The following is a 15873-nucleotide window of genomic DNA, read 5'->3' as shown; positions in this document are numbered from 1 at the left end:
TGGGGCACAGTGGTCACCTCTATCAGGGCCACTTGCCAAGGGCTTCTTCAGCTGTGTTACCTGGTTCCTGAAGTAAGGATGAGGAGTGCACAGCGACTCTCCAGCTTCATTGGGATAGTCCAGAAGAGGGAGCTTGAAATTAAAGAGTGAAGGGATTTAGAAGTACCAGAAGGAATAAATTGCTCAAATATGGGGGGACTTTGTTGTGGTCACCCTTTATCACCGGTGGAATTTGCTTCATGTTAGTAACAACAGAGCCTTGTTTTAGGGGTGATGGTTATTTTTGTGGTAGTGTGTTCCAGTCCAGCCACAAGCAATTTTCTTTCAATTACTAAGTTAAAACACTTATTTGTTCAAGTATTAAGTTAAAATACTTATTTTTTTCAGCATGGTATCCTCCATTGCTTTTCCAGAATTCTGAGGAAGTAATTAATTGTGGGAAAACGAAAAATCATAAACTTGTGTGGGACTTAAAGGGCTTTTAGTCATCTCAAATACACCAATCTCATTTCAGTGAGAGCAGGCAGGAATTTGGCCCACACTGTCTGCAGTTCATGGTTTGTTGTTGTGCTGAGCCTTCCCCTGGGTCACCTCTGTGATGCCAATGCATACAAATAACACCTTTGACTTTGTTACAGTGCCCTTTTCTGCTTCAAACAATGATGCATTTGGGGCTTCCCTGAGGTAAAAGCCTCAGCAGAGTGTGCTTGCAGCAATGCTGTGTTTTTACAGTGTATAATCTCCATAAATGTCTGTGTTTGCATTAGATCCAGTACCTGCAGGCTAAGGAAAGAGTTCCTAAGCACTGTTAAGCCAGGAAGAAGCAGTTTAGTGCTGTTTAGTATGTGTGCTTCTCTAGATCTGTGTATATATATTTGTACATTTTAAGCTAGTAGAAAGTGTATTTTATTGACCCAAGCTCCTCTGGGTTTTTGTTTTTGCTTGTTTGTTTTTCTTTTTGCATTTAAATTCGTCCCTCATCTTGAATCTTAGTTCCAGGATGAAAATCTTGAGAATGCTCACACACAGTAAACAAGAGAACAAACATGATTATGTTCACCTGAAATAGCACTTTCAACAATGCCTTCTTTTGATTTTAGCTTTTCACTAAGAAGTGTTGTTTTGAAGTAATTTCGTTGTCAAAAGTAGAACCTCTGAAGTTATCACAGTAGGACAATTAGTTTCAAAACTTTTAAAACATTTTAAATGGGAAATGACATCAGCTATTTTTCACAGACATACTCAGTTTCAGCAAACTGTATTTTTCCCGAGAAAAGTCATGTTACCCAATTTCTACTCCAGGCCTCCTGGTATGCACAGACTTTGTTGGTGAGCAGTGGTATTAGTGATGGGAAGTTGGGACCCAGCCTCTTTGCAATTATTCACGCAGAAGGGCAGATATTCCTCCACCAGCACACAGAGAGCATATTTTCCGTGCATTATGCGTGGGATTTGCTCCAGCTGGCCTCTGACTCACGCTCCCCTGCCTCCCCCGTGTCTGCGGCCGGGCCTGGGACCACCTCATCACTCCCACTGGGAGCCGCTCTGTGCCAAGCCCTGGGCTCCCGGCAGGTGGACGGGGCTTCCAGACATCCCTGCTCCCAGCTCCTGCTCAAAGCCAGGCTGTGCAGAGCTGGCTGCTCTCACCAAGAGCCTTGCCCAGTTTGGAAACAATCCCCTTCCCTGGGCCCCTCTTCAGGGTCTGACCACCCTCATTGGGGTTTTTTTTTCCCTTCTTGATCAGGTGGTAATTTCCTCTGTTCCCATTTGTGCCTGTTGTCTTAAAAGCAAGGAGATCTCCCTGATCCTATTTTCAGAAGAGACCAAACAGAGTTCTCCCCCTTCTCTTCATCTGCTCTGTGCTCCAGGCCCTGGACCATTTTGATGGCCACCGTGGACTTGCTCCAGTTTGTCAGTGTCTTCATTGTTTTAGGGAGCCCAAAACTAGCCCTGGTACTCCAGGCTGTCCAAGAGGGGCTGAACAGAGGGAAATAATCAACTCCTTCAGCCTGCTGGCTACACTCCTGGTGATACAGCCCAGCCTGCAGTTGTTCTTGAACTGCAGATTGTTGAAACCTATGGAACTGGTCTGCTGTGGAAGACTCTGGGGAGCTGGGGCTGCTCGATGGGGTATCCTGTGCCTGAGCCTGGCTTTGGGCACCAGGTGGGATGGGGCTGAACATCCACATTGTGCAAGGTTCCTCCTCTGTGCCTGCTCTGCCACAGGGCTTCTTGTGCGAGTGGTGATGGGTCTGCAGCTGGGGCTGGCTGAGGGAACTGTGGGTCTTCCCTCAGCTTTGGGAAAGGTTAGATGGAGCTGATAGTAAGAAGTGGACCTGAGTTATATTTCCACCAAGCCCTGCCTCTTTGGACACATGTGGTACAAGCAAGGCTTGGCAGCATGATGTCAATGAAGTGATGCTTCTGAGGGGTGGTGAGAGGAAAAGAGGCCAAAGCGAGGTGTGGGATTGGGCCCTGTCCTTCTTGAGCCACATTGTTTGGCCCCTTTTTTACCTCTTAGTGCAGTAGTCCATGGCAGACAGCTTTCCAGATGAAGATCCCTGCAGAAACCCTCTCTGGAAGCTGCTGTTAACACGTGGAAGATGATGTGACCCATTGGCACGTACAGAGCCTGTAAAATGGATTGATGCTCTGCCCATAAAGTTGTGTTCTGTTCATTGGGTGTAACAATTAATGAACCTATAAAGGGACTTCATAAAACAGTAGAAATGGAAATACTTCAGAGAAATAGAAGTTGATAAATTTTTATTTCTTTCTTTCATGTTTCATGTGTCTGTTAGTTATGTGGAGCTGTGACTTAATACATGTTATGGAATCAGACATGGGCTTTAGTGTTAACCTGCCATTCACAATGTCCTCTCGTGTCCAATTTATATGATCATTATAGTAAAATCAATGCATGTCTTAATTGTAATAATAACTAATCATCAGCCATTACAATGAAGTAATTAAATACTCTATTAACAAAGCTATTGTTAATAGCTTTGGATGCTGCTATAATTAATTTGTTGCTGTCCTAACAGGAAGAGAAATTAATAAAAGCAGATGCGTAATGTTTTTGTTAAGGCTTCAGTACTGACTCTTTCTTAGGTACATGCCTGCCACACCACATATTTGATTATAGCAATTGTAAACTCAGGGCTGTTAATTTTAAATACCTCTAAAAAGGAATCTTTTCTTTTTACCTGGTTGCAACGCTTTTATTCTCAGTAGTCAGTAAATCATGGTAGTGGCTCCTGGTGGTTCCAGTATTGTACATTAGCAAGGACTTGCAGCATTCCTAGGAACAAGCAGTATGGGTTGGAGCCTTGTACTTACACTTAGCAGAGACCCTTGCGATTTATTCAGTGGTAAAGTACTGTGTTTATTCCCTCACTACACAGATGTTTATTGAAGCCAGTCTGGTTTAAATTTTGTGCTCTTCATCCTTACAGAGCAGGAGGAGCTGTTGTTAGAACAATTGCTAGAAAGATGTTGTCTTTTCAGGAAATGAATCATAAGAGAATCTCAGAAGTACATAAGAAGACCCCGTACACCCCCACCTCCCACCCCCCACTTTAGAAATCTGAAAATAGTACCCAGACAGTACCCAAAGCTACAGCTAAAGGAAGGTGGGGTTACTACCAGCCCTGTTTACTAAACTTTAAAGGTATGTAAGTAGGAAAGGTTTAGAATACTTGAATCCTGCTGCTAGGGCAGCCTCATTCCAAGAAAATGTTGCGTGTCTTTTGTTGAATTATGCCAGAACAGCTCCATATCTTTTAAAGCTGTCCTCAACAACACAGGGCTGGCTTTGTTTTGCTGGAGAGATAGCAAAAGAAGGAAAAACTGCATAGTGCAAACATTGAAGGCTTTCTGAGGCTGCCTGCACAATGAAATTGTTCTGATTGAACTCTTGACAAATTATAACCTGCAGGTACAGTGAGGATTTTCCATTTTTGCCTAACACATATACATTTTGTCTCTTCCATTTTTCCTTCCCTGCAATGCATTCAGCACAGCAAGGGCTGGAAAGAAATCTGATTGTGAAACTGATAAATTGTCTTACATAGTTTCCCTATTTTGGCCATTGCCATGGTCTGGTTCTGAAAGTGCTTGGAATTCTCTTTCTCTCGTTTTGTTTTAACAAGCTTCTTCTCAGTTGCCTATTGCCAGTGCTATATTACCCACAGTGCACATAATTTTTTTTTTCTATCTCCTATTCTACGTCGACTCCAAGAGGCCTTGGTGTAAAAGCAGATGAGATGATTTATTTTTATCACTCACTTTTTCTCGTGAGAAAGAGAACCCCTTGGCCCTGCCTTCTCCACTGGCTCCCTCTTAGCACAGGCATTTTCTTCTTGGCAAATGGGGTCCATAAAATGCTACTGGAATTAAATCAGCAAAGTGTTTCATTATATTTATTCTGCAATCACTGTGATAGATCCTTTTCTGGTCTAAATAGCTGCAGTCTCATTGATTTGAGTGCAGTTTGCCTTCTTTGCATGAGAAGGGAATTGGCTCAACCTGGCCAGGTGGCCAGGAGTCATCAGAGATGCCAGACAGCAGAGGATCAGCCCCTGTAGTTCCAGGTCTGATTGCAGTTGTTTGCAATTCCATGTACACTCATGGAAGACACTTCATGTGTTAAAACTTGCTGCAAGCCTTTGATATCTTTGACCTTTTAAAAAATAGTCTTCTAAATTTTGATATTCCCTAAGCAGACAGCTGGTATTTTTTGATTGAATAGATAGAGATTTCATGTCTAAACACGTTTCTTGGTTTCACTTTGCTGCATTAGTTCACTGCTCCCTGTATGTTCTCTGCTGCTCACAATCTTTTCTTGTGATTTTTGAATGATACTATCGAAAAGTTGAAAAGAATTAAAGGTGCAGAAATGCCCCTGGAAAACATGAGTGATGTCCTGCTAGTGTCCCCCTTTGGATCTAGACATGGATATTCAGGTACACACAGTCCCACCTGCAGCTACACTTCCAAGCCAAAATATTGCCCCTGATACCTTCTGACTGGAACAAATGCTTGACTCCCAAGTGCCACGAGCAATAGATAGAACAGGAGATATAGATCCTCTGGGAGGAGGTAGGGAAAGTTTAAAAAAATTGCAAAGCCTGTCAAAGTCTTTGGCTTTGGAGAGGGTGAGAAAGAGCCCTCCAAGTGCTGATGCTGAGCCTGGGACACGCTGGGTGCAGTGCAGCTCTCTTGGTTGCAGTCTCGTGAAACAACAGCTTAAATACCAGAACCGGTGCCCTATTTTCATCATCCGTCACCTGAATAAGTCATCTGGAAAGAGGGCAAACGATACATTGTCAACAAAATAAAGAAATGCCTCTGAGCAGTTCTCATTTACAGCACAGTCATAAAAATCCTGGCTAAAAATCAAACCATTTCCATATCAGTTGAGCACACAGCATTGCGAGTGTGGTCGGTGTCAACGGTGCAGGGGCAGGAGACAGAGGCTGCTGTGTTCTTGGTGCTGCAGCTCAGACAGAAGATGAAATCATGGGAGTTCAACATTTGAAGACTTAACTACTGATTTTCTGGCTTTCTGTTTGTGCTGGAATAAAACCTGCATGTGCTTGAAAAAAAAAAATTTGGTTGTTTGGAACGCGTTTGCATGCGTTTGGCCCTAATTATTAAATAAAACCTTCAAACCCTAGAAATACACCTACTTTTGCAGAGCTGTAGTTACGGTCTCTGCTTGGTGGTGGGATGGTTGCAGCACTGTATTTGTAAGGGCTGTTTTTTGCTGTAATGGCCAGACAATGATTTTGGATGCCTTACAAACAAGTGTGTGGTACAGGAAGAAACAGCAGACCATATTTTTGGCCTTGGCTGTATTGTTTATGCCTTTAGCAAGCACCACTTACTTATTCAGTATTTAAAGCTTTTGTTTTCTCTGCACAGTGCAGGCCCAGGACACATGGCTTGAACTGAATATGCAGCATCAGACCTTTGCTGGGGAGATGGAAAATAGGTCTGGTTTTTTTTTCAGTTTCAGATTTTGGCTTGATTCAGGGACAAATACTTCAACTTTCGGAATTATTTTGGTATATTGATCCTTGTGACATTTTTGTGTTTATTTCAGACACTGAAGGTAAAGGCAATAAGAAAAATTTCCAAACCCATTCTACACTTAGTCTGAACTGAGTCAAAAGGCAGATTTCCTGCATGGACCTTAAGCATTTGGTGCTTTAGGAGGTGATAATTTCCAGAAGGGTGGTTTTCTTTGGTGCCATTCTGAAAGGCCCAGTTCTTGGCTGCCAAGCCTATGGGCTGAGAAACTTTGAGGCTTCTTGTTGATCCATATCATTGGAGATCTGCTGATTAATGAATCTCAAATTGAGCATCCAAAAGCAGAAACACTTCAACTCAATCACTTTGAGACATCTTGGCCTATCAATTAAGAGCAGTAATTCTCCAGTAGAAAGGAACATGGTGATGTGTTTTCAGTGATAGCTGTGATATTACTGGTTGCTTACATTTATATCAGAGACATGCCCTGGTTTCACCTTGGAGTTGTAAATCAGCGTCACTGTAACTTTGGGTGCCTTGCATGTCTCTGTGTTCTTAGGTACTTCAGAATAATTTTTGATGACATGTCCTTCAAAGGTCTCCTTAAAAACCCAAGTCTTGGTCTAATAAGATTAAGTTTTCACAGAAATAAGATTAAGACTTCACCCCATCATATATGGGGTGCTAGAATATTTATACTGATATTTCCCTACACAGCAGAGTATCAGGGTAAATCTGCTGTTGCTGCTGATAGACTTTGGGTTTATTACACTGTCAGCTGAAAGTTTTAGTCTGTGAGTTTTAAAGAGGTGTTTTTTTTTTTTTTTGATAAAACTAAAAGGTGATGTAGAAATAAAATGAGGAACACTTTGGAGAAGGGTGCAGTGCTATACATAATTTATTGGGCACTGTTTGTACAGTCAATTGTTAAGTTATAAATAAAATAGAGGATTAAAACAAGGATGAAAGGGTGAATCTGCGGGTAGTTATGTCCTCTGTATTTCTATTTAAAAAAGGGAAAAGTTTCCCAGTTTGCTCAAACAGCACATTTTGGTTTGGTTATTGATATGCACTGTGTTGTACCTATTTTTGGATGTATCACATTGAAGGCTGCCTCACAGGGTGCCTTTTCCTCAGTAAATGTTCTGCAGGCTGCAGAGCTGTTCTCAGAGCTCAGTGAGGTGCCCCAGCACAGCCAAGGGGAAACCAGAGGGAGGCAAACGAGCCCCTGTCACACTGAATTCCCAGTCCCAGAGCTGCTGAAGGACAACTGCACTTCCCTCATGGACACAGAGTCCCTCGGTGGCTGTTCCAGTTCAACACCCACCAGTGTGGCAGTTTCCCCATCCCACTGGAACCTCAGCTCCCAGTTCCAGCTGGAGCATTGGCACAGGGACCAGCTCCAGAGATTTGTCTGTACCAGGCAGATGGTTTCTGCCAGCAGAGAAGTCCCTTGAACTGGAGAAACGCTGAAGCTATGTAAGATCACAAAAACGAGCTTAGGGGATTTAAGAATAAGGTCCATAGGCTTTTCAAAAGAATTTATTGTAGATCTTTGCATTGGTGCTCAGAATGAGGTGAGGAAGAAGCTTCTCCTGGATGCCTTGGAGCAGGCTTTGTATCCATGGTGGAGGTGTTTCCTGAGTGTGAGTAGGAATAGCATGGAGTGGACCTGATGAAACAACAGGAGTAAAATATATCATTTTGTTATATATAGGCCATGGGCTGAGCATCCCTTGCAGGTGCTGCGGGAGGTGCCTGGTTTGAAATCTCCCAGTTGTCCTACCAGTGGTGCTGACGCAGAGCTGTGATCCTGAGCAAAAACATTCAGACTGATGAAGAGGAAAGACATGAGCAATTTGAACTTAGGAGTGAAACATTTCCTAGAACTGAGCCTGAATAAAGTCTGGAACAGTTGAACAGGAAATAAGCTAATAATGGGATTTTACAATATGCATTTCCCATATAAGGCATTGAAATGTAGCATAGGTTTCATGGGTTTGGTGGCTGATCTTCTGCCTATTTTGATGAAAATTTTTGGTTTCTTCCCTGTTTGTGTTGTTGTGTGTGTGAGGTCCTTTCTCCACTCCAGACTGAAGTGTTTCATCTCACCACTGTCGTCAGTGGTCCCTGGATGGACCATTCCTAGGCCAGACCAGGGAAGAGAGCAGTTAACAATCCCCTCTTGCTGCCTTTTGTTTTTGTTGGGGAGCTATTTCCTTTAGCCCTTGAGACTGATGCATAGGAAGGGGAAGAGAGGTGGGGAGCGCCCGTCTTGATGTGGTTCATGCTTCTGAAAATAAGTTCCCCAAAATCTGATGTGGGGAAAGGAAGCCCTGGCTCCACGGAGCCTGCTGTCTCCCTCAATAAACAAAGGACTGGGTTTGGGCACATTGCCCGAAGTGTTGGTGCAGGGTGTGTTCCCATCCCTACTGCTCTGCCTGGCCTTTTAAGGCGATGTGACAGTGAGCTGGAGACGTGGAAAGGTGTGTAATTCAGCTGTGATTAATGAGCACGAGGCTCCTCTGCAGCTTCCCTCCTTCTGTAGCATCGCTCAGATTCCCTTCTCACGAGTAACTTGCTGAGATTTTCAGACTTTGGCCTCTTCTGCACTGTGAGTGCAATCTCCTGCCAGCTCTTATGCTACATTAATTTAGAGCCAACTACCTTTCCAAATGTGCTCTGTACTGTGGAACAGGTTTTGCTTGTAAATGCAAGGCCAGATGTTCAGAAGAGGAGAGCTCCTGTTTGGGCATCTGGCAGTCACTGCTGGGCCACAAACCCGTCACAGCTGAAAATCTGAAATCTCTCTGCTTAGACAACACAATATCAGGCTGACCAGTTTGTGCACTGCTGTAAGAGGCATCTTTCTCCGTATAATTCAGGAGTTCTTTCAAAATAGCACACACCGAGTCATGGTCTCACTTAGTTTTAAACCACAGCTTGTGCCTAACAAGTTATTTTGATTTCTTGCCGAGCAGGGGTTCACTTTCCAGTTACAGCTAATGTTTTCCTTTCCTTTTTCTGCAAAATCTGTTAACAAAAGCTAAATAAACAATGAAGGTAGGTCTACTGGCTAGATAAGAAATAGGTCTGATTTATTAATAAATGTTTCTTTTTTTTATCCAGTGACATATTCGATGCCATGTTCCCTGTCACGCACATCGCAGGAGAAACAGTCATACAACAGGGTAATTCTTCCTGCCATTTTTTCTCCTGTACGTTTGCTAAGGTCCTATAATTCGCATCTCTCCCTCTGAGATTTCACCCTCTTTGCTTAATGGGAAGAATAACCATATTCCAAAGGCCTCTGAGTGTGCAGCTATATGATAAATTCATCGATGCAGGTCCCTTGATACACATGCAGAGGACTCCACTCTGGTGGACCTCCAGGGTTTCAAAGTGCTGCAGTTAAATGTAGATAAACAGCACTTCAAATTAAAATGTTCATTCCCTAACTGAAGATAGCCAGGCAGTAAACCCCAGCTCAGGATGCATAAGGGTGGCACAGGCGAGCTGAGAGTAACTGGAGATGGAAAATATTTTTTATGGTTGTTGGGAATATTCAACACTTCATTGTGCTGTATCAGAGTTATCACACTTGGCAATTTACCTGCATGCCTGCAGCACGTTGTGGAGGACTTCATTACCCACAGGCTATATTAAAACCTCTTGAGTGTTTACCCTGAATGAAGTATTGAATCAATCAAAAGAGATAAATTAATGCAATTGAAAGGTATTAATAGCAAGAAGTCATAGTGACACTGATTTGTGAAGGCAAATAGGCAAGGATGTTTCAAAAAATTAATCTCTCTGTAAGTAATCTGGTGTACAAACCTGTGCAAATATGTACAGGATTAAATACAGGGACAGGAAGTTATTGAATAGCTTGGCAGACCTTCAGGAAACAATCACCTTTTGTGTTTTGTGTCCAGGTGATGAGGGAGACAACTTCTATGTGATTGACCAAGGCGAGGTGGATGTAAGTATGCTCTTGCAGTGTAATATTTATTTTGAAGGTACAGAATAAAATTGTGTGCTTTGGCAGAGAGCTTGAGCCAGCCATGTGCTGTGGGTCTGTCTCTTTTCTTCTTGAACTAGATTTCACAGGATTGGTTTCATTACTTTGCTTTTGTTGTGTTATTTGTTCTTAATTTTAAATTTGGCATGTGTTACATCCTAGCTTATTTGTCCATTCCAAGCAGGAAAATGGTATCAAAACCAAGCAAATGACATTATCTTCAGAGCCCTAACCACGCCTGGAGGTGTGCAGTCTTCGGCAGAGCAGGCCACCATGCTGGAATGCACCCGAGGGTTCAGATCAACCATAAAGAAAATATTTTCTTTAATCAGTTAGCTTAGCTCATGTGTTGTTTGGTTTTGTTTTGTTTGTTTTTGTTTTTTTGTTTTGTTTTGGTTTTTTTTCACAAATTGAGATACAGCCTCAGGCAGTGAGTTTCATCTTAGAAACCTTAATTTGCTTTTAAAATTAGGTCCAAATATAAGAACAATGCAGCATATTAATAAAGCAGGGGTTATTATAAGAGTAAAGTGATCTGTTAGACCACAAAATGTTTACAGGAGTATGCAGTGGTTTAATCAGCAAGTCTTTGAAAAGAAGCTTCTTTCTGAACCTGCCTTCCAAATCATAAACTATTCACCTCTTATCATTTCTCTCCTCTATGACACTCACCCTTTTGCAGTTTTGCTGCAAGTTCCTACACACATCTTATGTACCCACAGTTGTTGGGTAGGACAGACTTGCTCATTAGCAGCTTTGCTCTTCAGATGCCCACATGAATTCGGTTTGGCATATTTAAAGAAGAAGGTGATTTATTTTAAATCCAGGCAGGAGGCACAGAGTTATTTTAGTGAAAGTTATTTTTTTTTTAGCAGTCTGTTTGTGTCAGGAGACCATCTAATTGGTATTGTTGGGAATTGAGAAACCTCACATGCTGCCTCTGCCTCTGGAAGTTGCTCCTCAGGAAATCCGTCTGACTCACTGTTCCTATCAGACAACCCTCTCAATAGCAAACACTGCCACATCCACGGGGCCAGAAAATAAAAGGGTAATATTTATAGAACAGTGTTAAAATTTAGTTTTAAAATAATTGACTTGGGACCGATAGGGAGCTAAATGAGTTCACTGGCTTTGAATCAGACCCACAAACATGCAAATGCACATGTTGAAGTTATAGATTAATCCTCTTTAAAAATAATGTGTCCTCTCTCAACACCTTTAGGAAAGCTTTCTGCAGTGTTTGGCTCAGGGATAGTGAGGGAGTGAATGACACCAGAAAGCAGTCTGCAAAACCCTTGCAGTTAATTGCATGAGTTAATATTCTATATGCACATCTTAAAAAACAGTGACAAAATAGAGTAGATTGCAACTTTGATTTCATGAGCATTATCACTCCCTAGTCTCCTAAAATCAGCCTATAGCTGCTAGGACAGATCAAAATGGACAGATCCACCACAGTGTCACCCTGACACCTCCCAGAGACACGTACAGACATCACCTGTGGGACAAATACTTCCTAACAAGACTTGAAAATGTAATCTGGACTGTGCCTGTCCAGAGACCAGCGCAGCTTCTGACCATCTGTGTCCGGCCAAACTCTTCTGTGACCAGCTCTCCTGCTGCCCCACTTCAGCACCCCCTAAGGTGCCTCCTGAGGCACCTTTCCACTGCTCTCTCCATCTGCTCAGCTTGGTTCTTTCTCCTTCCTAAGCTTTTCCTAAAACTTCAGCCAAAACACCCCCTGAATTCCAGTGCAAGGTGCTGTGGAAGGCGTTTGCTCATGCAGGAGCTACACCCTGGAACTTCCCCGCATTAACTGCCCTGCTGGGAAGCTGCAGGGAGGTGATCCCAGTTTTGCCCTCAGAGGAAAGTCTGTACCAGGGCACCAGTGCAGAGTGAGCTGCTCCTGTGTAAGGCAGCAGCTCCCAGAGCTCCTGGGCATGCACCATCACCCCGTACGTGGTGCTCCCCAGAGGAGTTCTGCCACTTTCTGGGCAGAGCTGCTAAAATCCTTGTTGTCTGAGGAGACTCCAGGCCACTAGTAAGCGAGCTGCTTTCATTTAAGCCTTGCCAGATACTTTTTTGGCATGCTTCCATGCTTCTCCAAGAAAAAAAGCGACTTGGAGTGGAGACAATTGACCCCGAGACTTAGAGCCTCGAGCCATTTTCTGCCTGGTTCAGCTGGTGTTGGCATGTGCATGGAGGCTTTAACCCCTGGCCAGGGTCTCTGCTGCCATTCCCTGATCTGCTTGGAAGTGTCAGGAATACCAGGAATGGTGGATTCAAGGAGCAGTTTACTCTGATAAGCACCCAGATTTCCCATACACAGGCAAAGACAGGCGTAAAGGAGGTCGCAAGGGTCATCATAAAATCCCTACCCATGGAAGAAAGTCATGACAAAACTGAAAAAAAACCCCAATAAGATCTATCAACCAAGCAACCAAAACCAAACAGAAACCACCAACAAAGTGAGAATAACAGTGTGTGGTGTTTTGAATTTAAAAAACTGCAGCATTTAAAAGGAGTTTTGGCACAGGCACCCCAAAGACTAAGTAAGAACTTTCTAATATTTTCCCTTACAAAATAATCTGAGTCAAATTAGAAGCGCCATAAAACATTTTTTTAATATAATAACACTTCATTCTCAACTCTTACATTTTCCTGGGGAATGAACGAGCCCCGTTACCACAGAATAAAGTTATCTGTACATTTTCCTTCTGTGGGACAAGGGAAGGGCACAACTTTCATATGTAAAAGAAGGATTTTAGAATGAGGAAGAGGTAGGCCTTTGAAAACCTGGCGTTTCCCTCTCTTGTACTGTATCCTACACACCAGGTACACTTTGGCCAAAGCTGGCATTATTGTATTATCAGTCACAGTCTTCCTCCTTAGCACATCGGGGTTGAGGAGAATTGTTACCTCATGGCCCATCCCTGCAGATGGGTGCGTGTGCACGAGGTAGATGATGGCACAAACTTTGAAGTCTTAGAGGTCAATTGTCTACTGGAAGCTTTCCTGCTCAGACAAATGGGAGTGTGTGCCAAAAAGGAGCTGGCAGAGCTTAAATTATAGTTTCCAGTAAAGAGGTTGAAAGTACCTGCTAAAATGTGACTTGCAAAAATCTCTAATCCATATTTCTAAGTATAAAGTGACTTCCTGTTTGTTATTTTAATCTCATAGCCTCACATTCTTTACTTTAAAAAGCACCATCCACTGCCCTTTTCTAACAGATGTATTTTTTTTTTAGACCCAGAAACTTCCTATTCTGTTTAATGTCACAGCAACTTTCTCTACAGGCATTCTCAGGTTTTCTTCTTGTAAGACAACAGCAGCCAAGCTGTACTACGGTGAAAATCAGAATAAAAGCTTTTCAGTGTTTTTTTCTTAAATTTCTGTATTTACTGTATAAATCTCTATGTGAAGATATACATGAATATTGTGGACAATGAATAAAATTATCTATTGATTGTAGGTCAAATCTTCCTGAAGCCCTTATGTGTATACACAAACTGTCTAATTTGTGTATACAAAGATGAAAATGACACAGCGTTTTATGTGAGAATACTGTTGGATTTTAAAACTAGTTATATTTCATGGTTAGATTCCATAGATTGCTTCTGGTTTGAATTCTTCCATCTTCAATGATTTTTCTAAATTTGGAAGGTTGCCTTTTGAAATTTGAAGCAGAACATTTTAAAGTTTGGAGTTTTTCAGCTTGAACTTTTAAGGATTCTTAAGTCAGTCTCCAAGCTCATATGTTCAAATTCAAACTGGTTTTAAAGCACTGTCTTCATTTGAGGAAACTACCCACATATAAATACCCTCCATGTCTAAGGCTTCTTTGTTTTTCCAAGAATAAATAAAACTCATCTTCATTTTTGGATAACAAAGCCTTGACAAGAATGAAGCACAAATTATTACAAACAGACCCAAGGGAGGGGATTCAAGACTTAAGAATTGTCATGCCTGGAACAAATTAGATTGTCCACAGAGATCACAAAGTGGCAGCAAAAAAACCCCAACCAAACGAGAAGTTAACTTGAAATCAGTAATACAAAATTAAAGGAAAGATAAATTCACTCCAATGAAGCTCAGAGATAGATGTTCATATCCTGCCTTCAAGGTGAAATGCTCATGGCAAGGTTCCTTTCTGCATCTCCAAAGAACCTGGAGATGAGGGAGGCCCAGATTCATTCCTGTGGCACTGAACGTTGTGTGACTCTGCATCTTCTCCCACAGCTAGTGCCCATGGATATCACAGCCCATTTGCCTCCTAAAAAGATAATGAAATGAACCAAACTGTGTGATTCTCAAGCCCCCAGAAGTTGCAGTGCTCATATTAGATGATGGAAAACTATAGAAATCGAAAGTACTTTTGCTCTGTGGAAAGTAGATGGTCCTGATGTGTTGGTCATATTTGGGCATCTGCACTTCTGCTTCTCCTCTTCAGCTGCATGAAAGAACATTCCAGCTGTTATGGATCTGTGACTGGCAGGTCAAGTGACAATTAGGAATAATTCATTCATGTACTCACCACTTTGGTGAGAGCTCACAAATGCCTAAAACTGGCTGAGCCAAAACCTCAGCCCAGCATTTTTTAGGATAAATAGGGAGATCATCTGAGCTGCTGCCATATAAAATTGACTTTCATAAGCTGTTCTGAGCCTAAAATAGCTTTGCTTCCCACACCTTACAAACAGAACTTCTTTCCTTTCCACTTCTTTTTAAAAAATCTATTTTAAAGGGATTTAGTGGAGCTGAACTCTGTTAAAGGGCAGGATGGCTTTGTAGTGTGCCATCAGTGCACTTTAACTTCATCACGAACCCACAAGTTGAGTGTTGACTTAGGCCTTTGCAGAGAATGAAGTCCAATGGTTTTGCTTCTAGAAAAAACTTATTCTCAAACTATTTTCTCTTTCAGAGACTGATATTTGCAATGACATTTTTATTGGAGGAGTGAATGCTGGACCCAAAGACTGTCAGATCAGTGATTTGGTTTCACCTCAGAGCACTTTAAACCTGACACCCTTGGGGTGGAAGAATGACCATTTGCATAAACTGTTTAAGGGGAGGTGTCAAACATGTTTTGTACAGTCTTGTCAAGCAAGACAGCAAAATTAAAGGATTCTTAGAGCAGTTCAGTAGCAGCCTCTCTAAATAACAACTGCAGCATTAAATGTCCATCCTTCACTTGCTCAGTCTTGAGTTTTACCAGCATAATTCCCCTCTCTGGGCTGCAGTGACATTCTGCACACTGCTTTAACAAGAAATGTCACCATGTTGCTTAAAAAATGTGTGTTGGAATAAGTTTATTTCCTGCTTATAATGCAGACCCTTCTGCAGTAACAAAATCTGTGCTGTTCAAAAGAAGAGCATGTACTCTACACATACACATGTATTTTTGGGGTGCTGAAAAAGAGTCAAGGGTACCATGTCAGTTGACATTCAGGGTGTGACCCCAAACTCATTGGAATTATTAGATATTCCCCACCATCCTTGAGACTTTTTACTGAGGACACACAAATTACTGTAGTGTAGCAAACCCTGTGAGACCATGCAGTGAAATTCCCACAGAAGGATGGTAGCCCTATGGTCAAATATGCATCTGGACAATTTTGCAATGAGCTAATAGAGTTTAGAAAAGTTCATGCATCCTCACTATGTTACAAGCCTTTCAGAATCTTCATTTTATTCATCCATTTCTCCTGCTCGTCTCACAAAAAAAAAAAAAAGAAGCCATGGAACTACCCACTTGTTTCACCAGGAAACTGCTTGGGTTTGCCTGGCTTTTTTAAACTTCTTTTTTTGCTTTCATTTTT

The 15873-nt window shown here is 42.1% G+C and overlaps 1 protein-coding gene across 1 annotated transcript in view; it reads left to right on the top strand.

Annotated features, from left to right (window-relative positions):
* The window catches only part of PRKAR1B (protein kinase cAMP-dependent type I regulatory subunit beta), a 91832-nt gene that overhangs the window by 42390 nt on the left and 33569 nt on the right, over positions 1-15873 (top strand). The window contains exons 5-6 of the mRNA XM_048320750.1: positions 9163-9224; positions 9969-10015. Of these exons, the coding sequence (XP_048176707.1) occupies positions 9163-9224; positions 9969-10015 (109 nt within the window). The remainder of the gene's footprint in view (positions 1-9162; positions 9225-9968; positions 10016-15873) is intronic.

This window comes from Corvus hawaiiensis, chromosome 16 (genome assembly GCF_020740725.1).
Source record: "Corvus hawaiiensis isolate bCorHaw1 chromosome 16, bCorHaw1.pri.cur, whole genome shotgun sequence".
NCBI lineage: Eukaryota > Metazoa > Chordata > Aves > Passeriformes > Corvidae > Corvus > Corvus hawaiiensis.
Note: the sequence above shows the minus strand (reverse complement) of the source record. Positions and strands in the feature narration are given on the sequence as shown.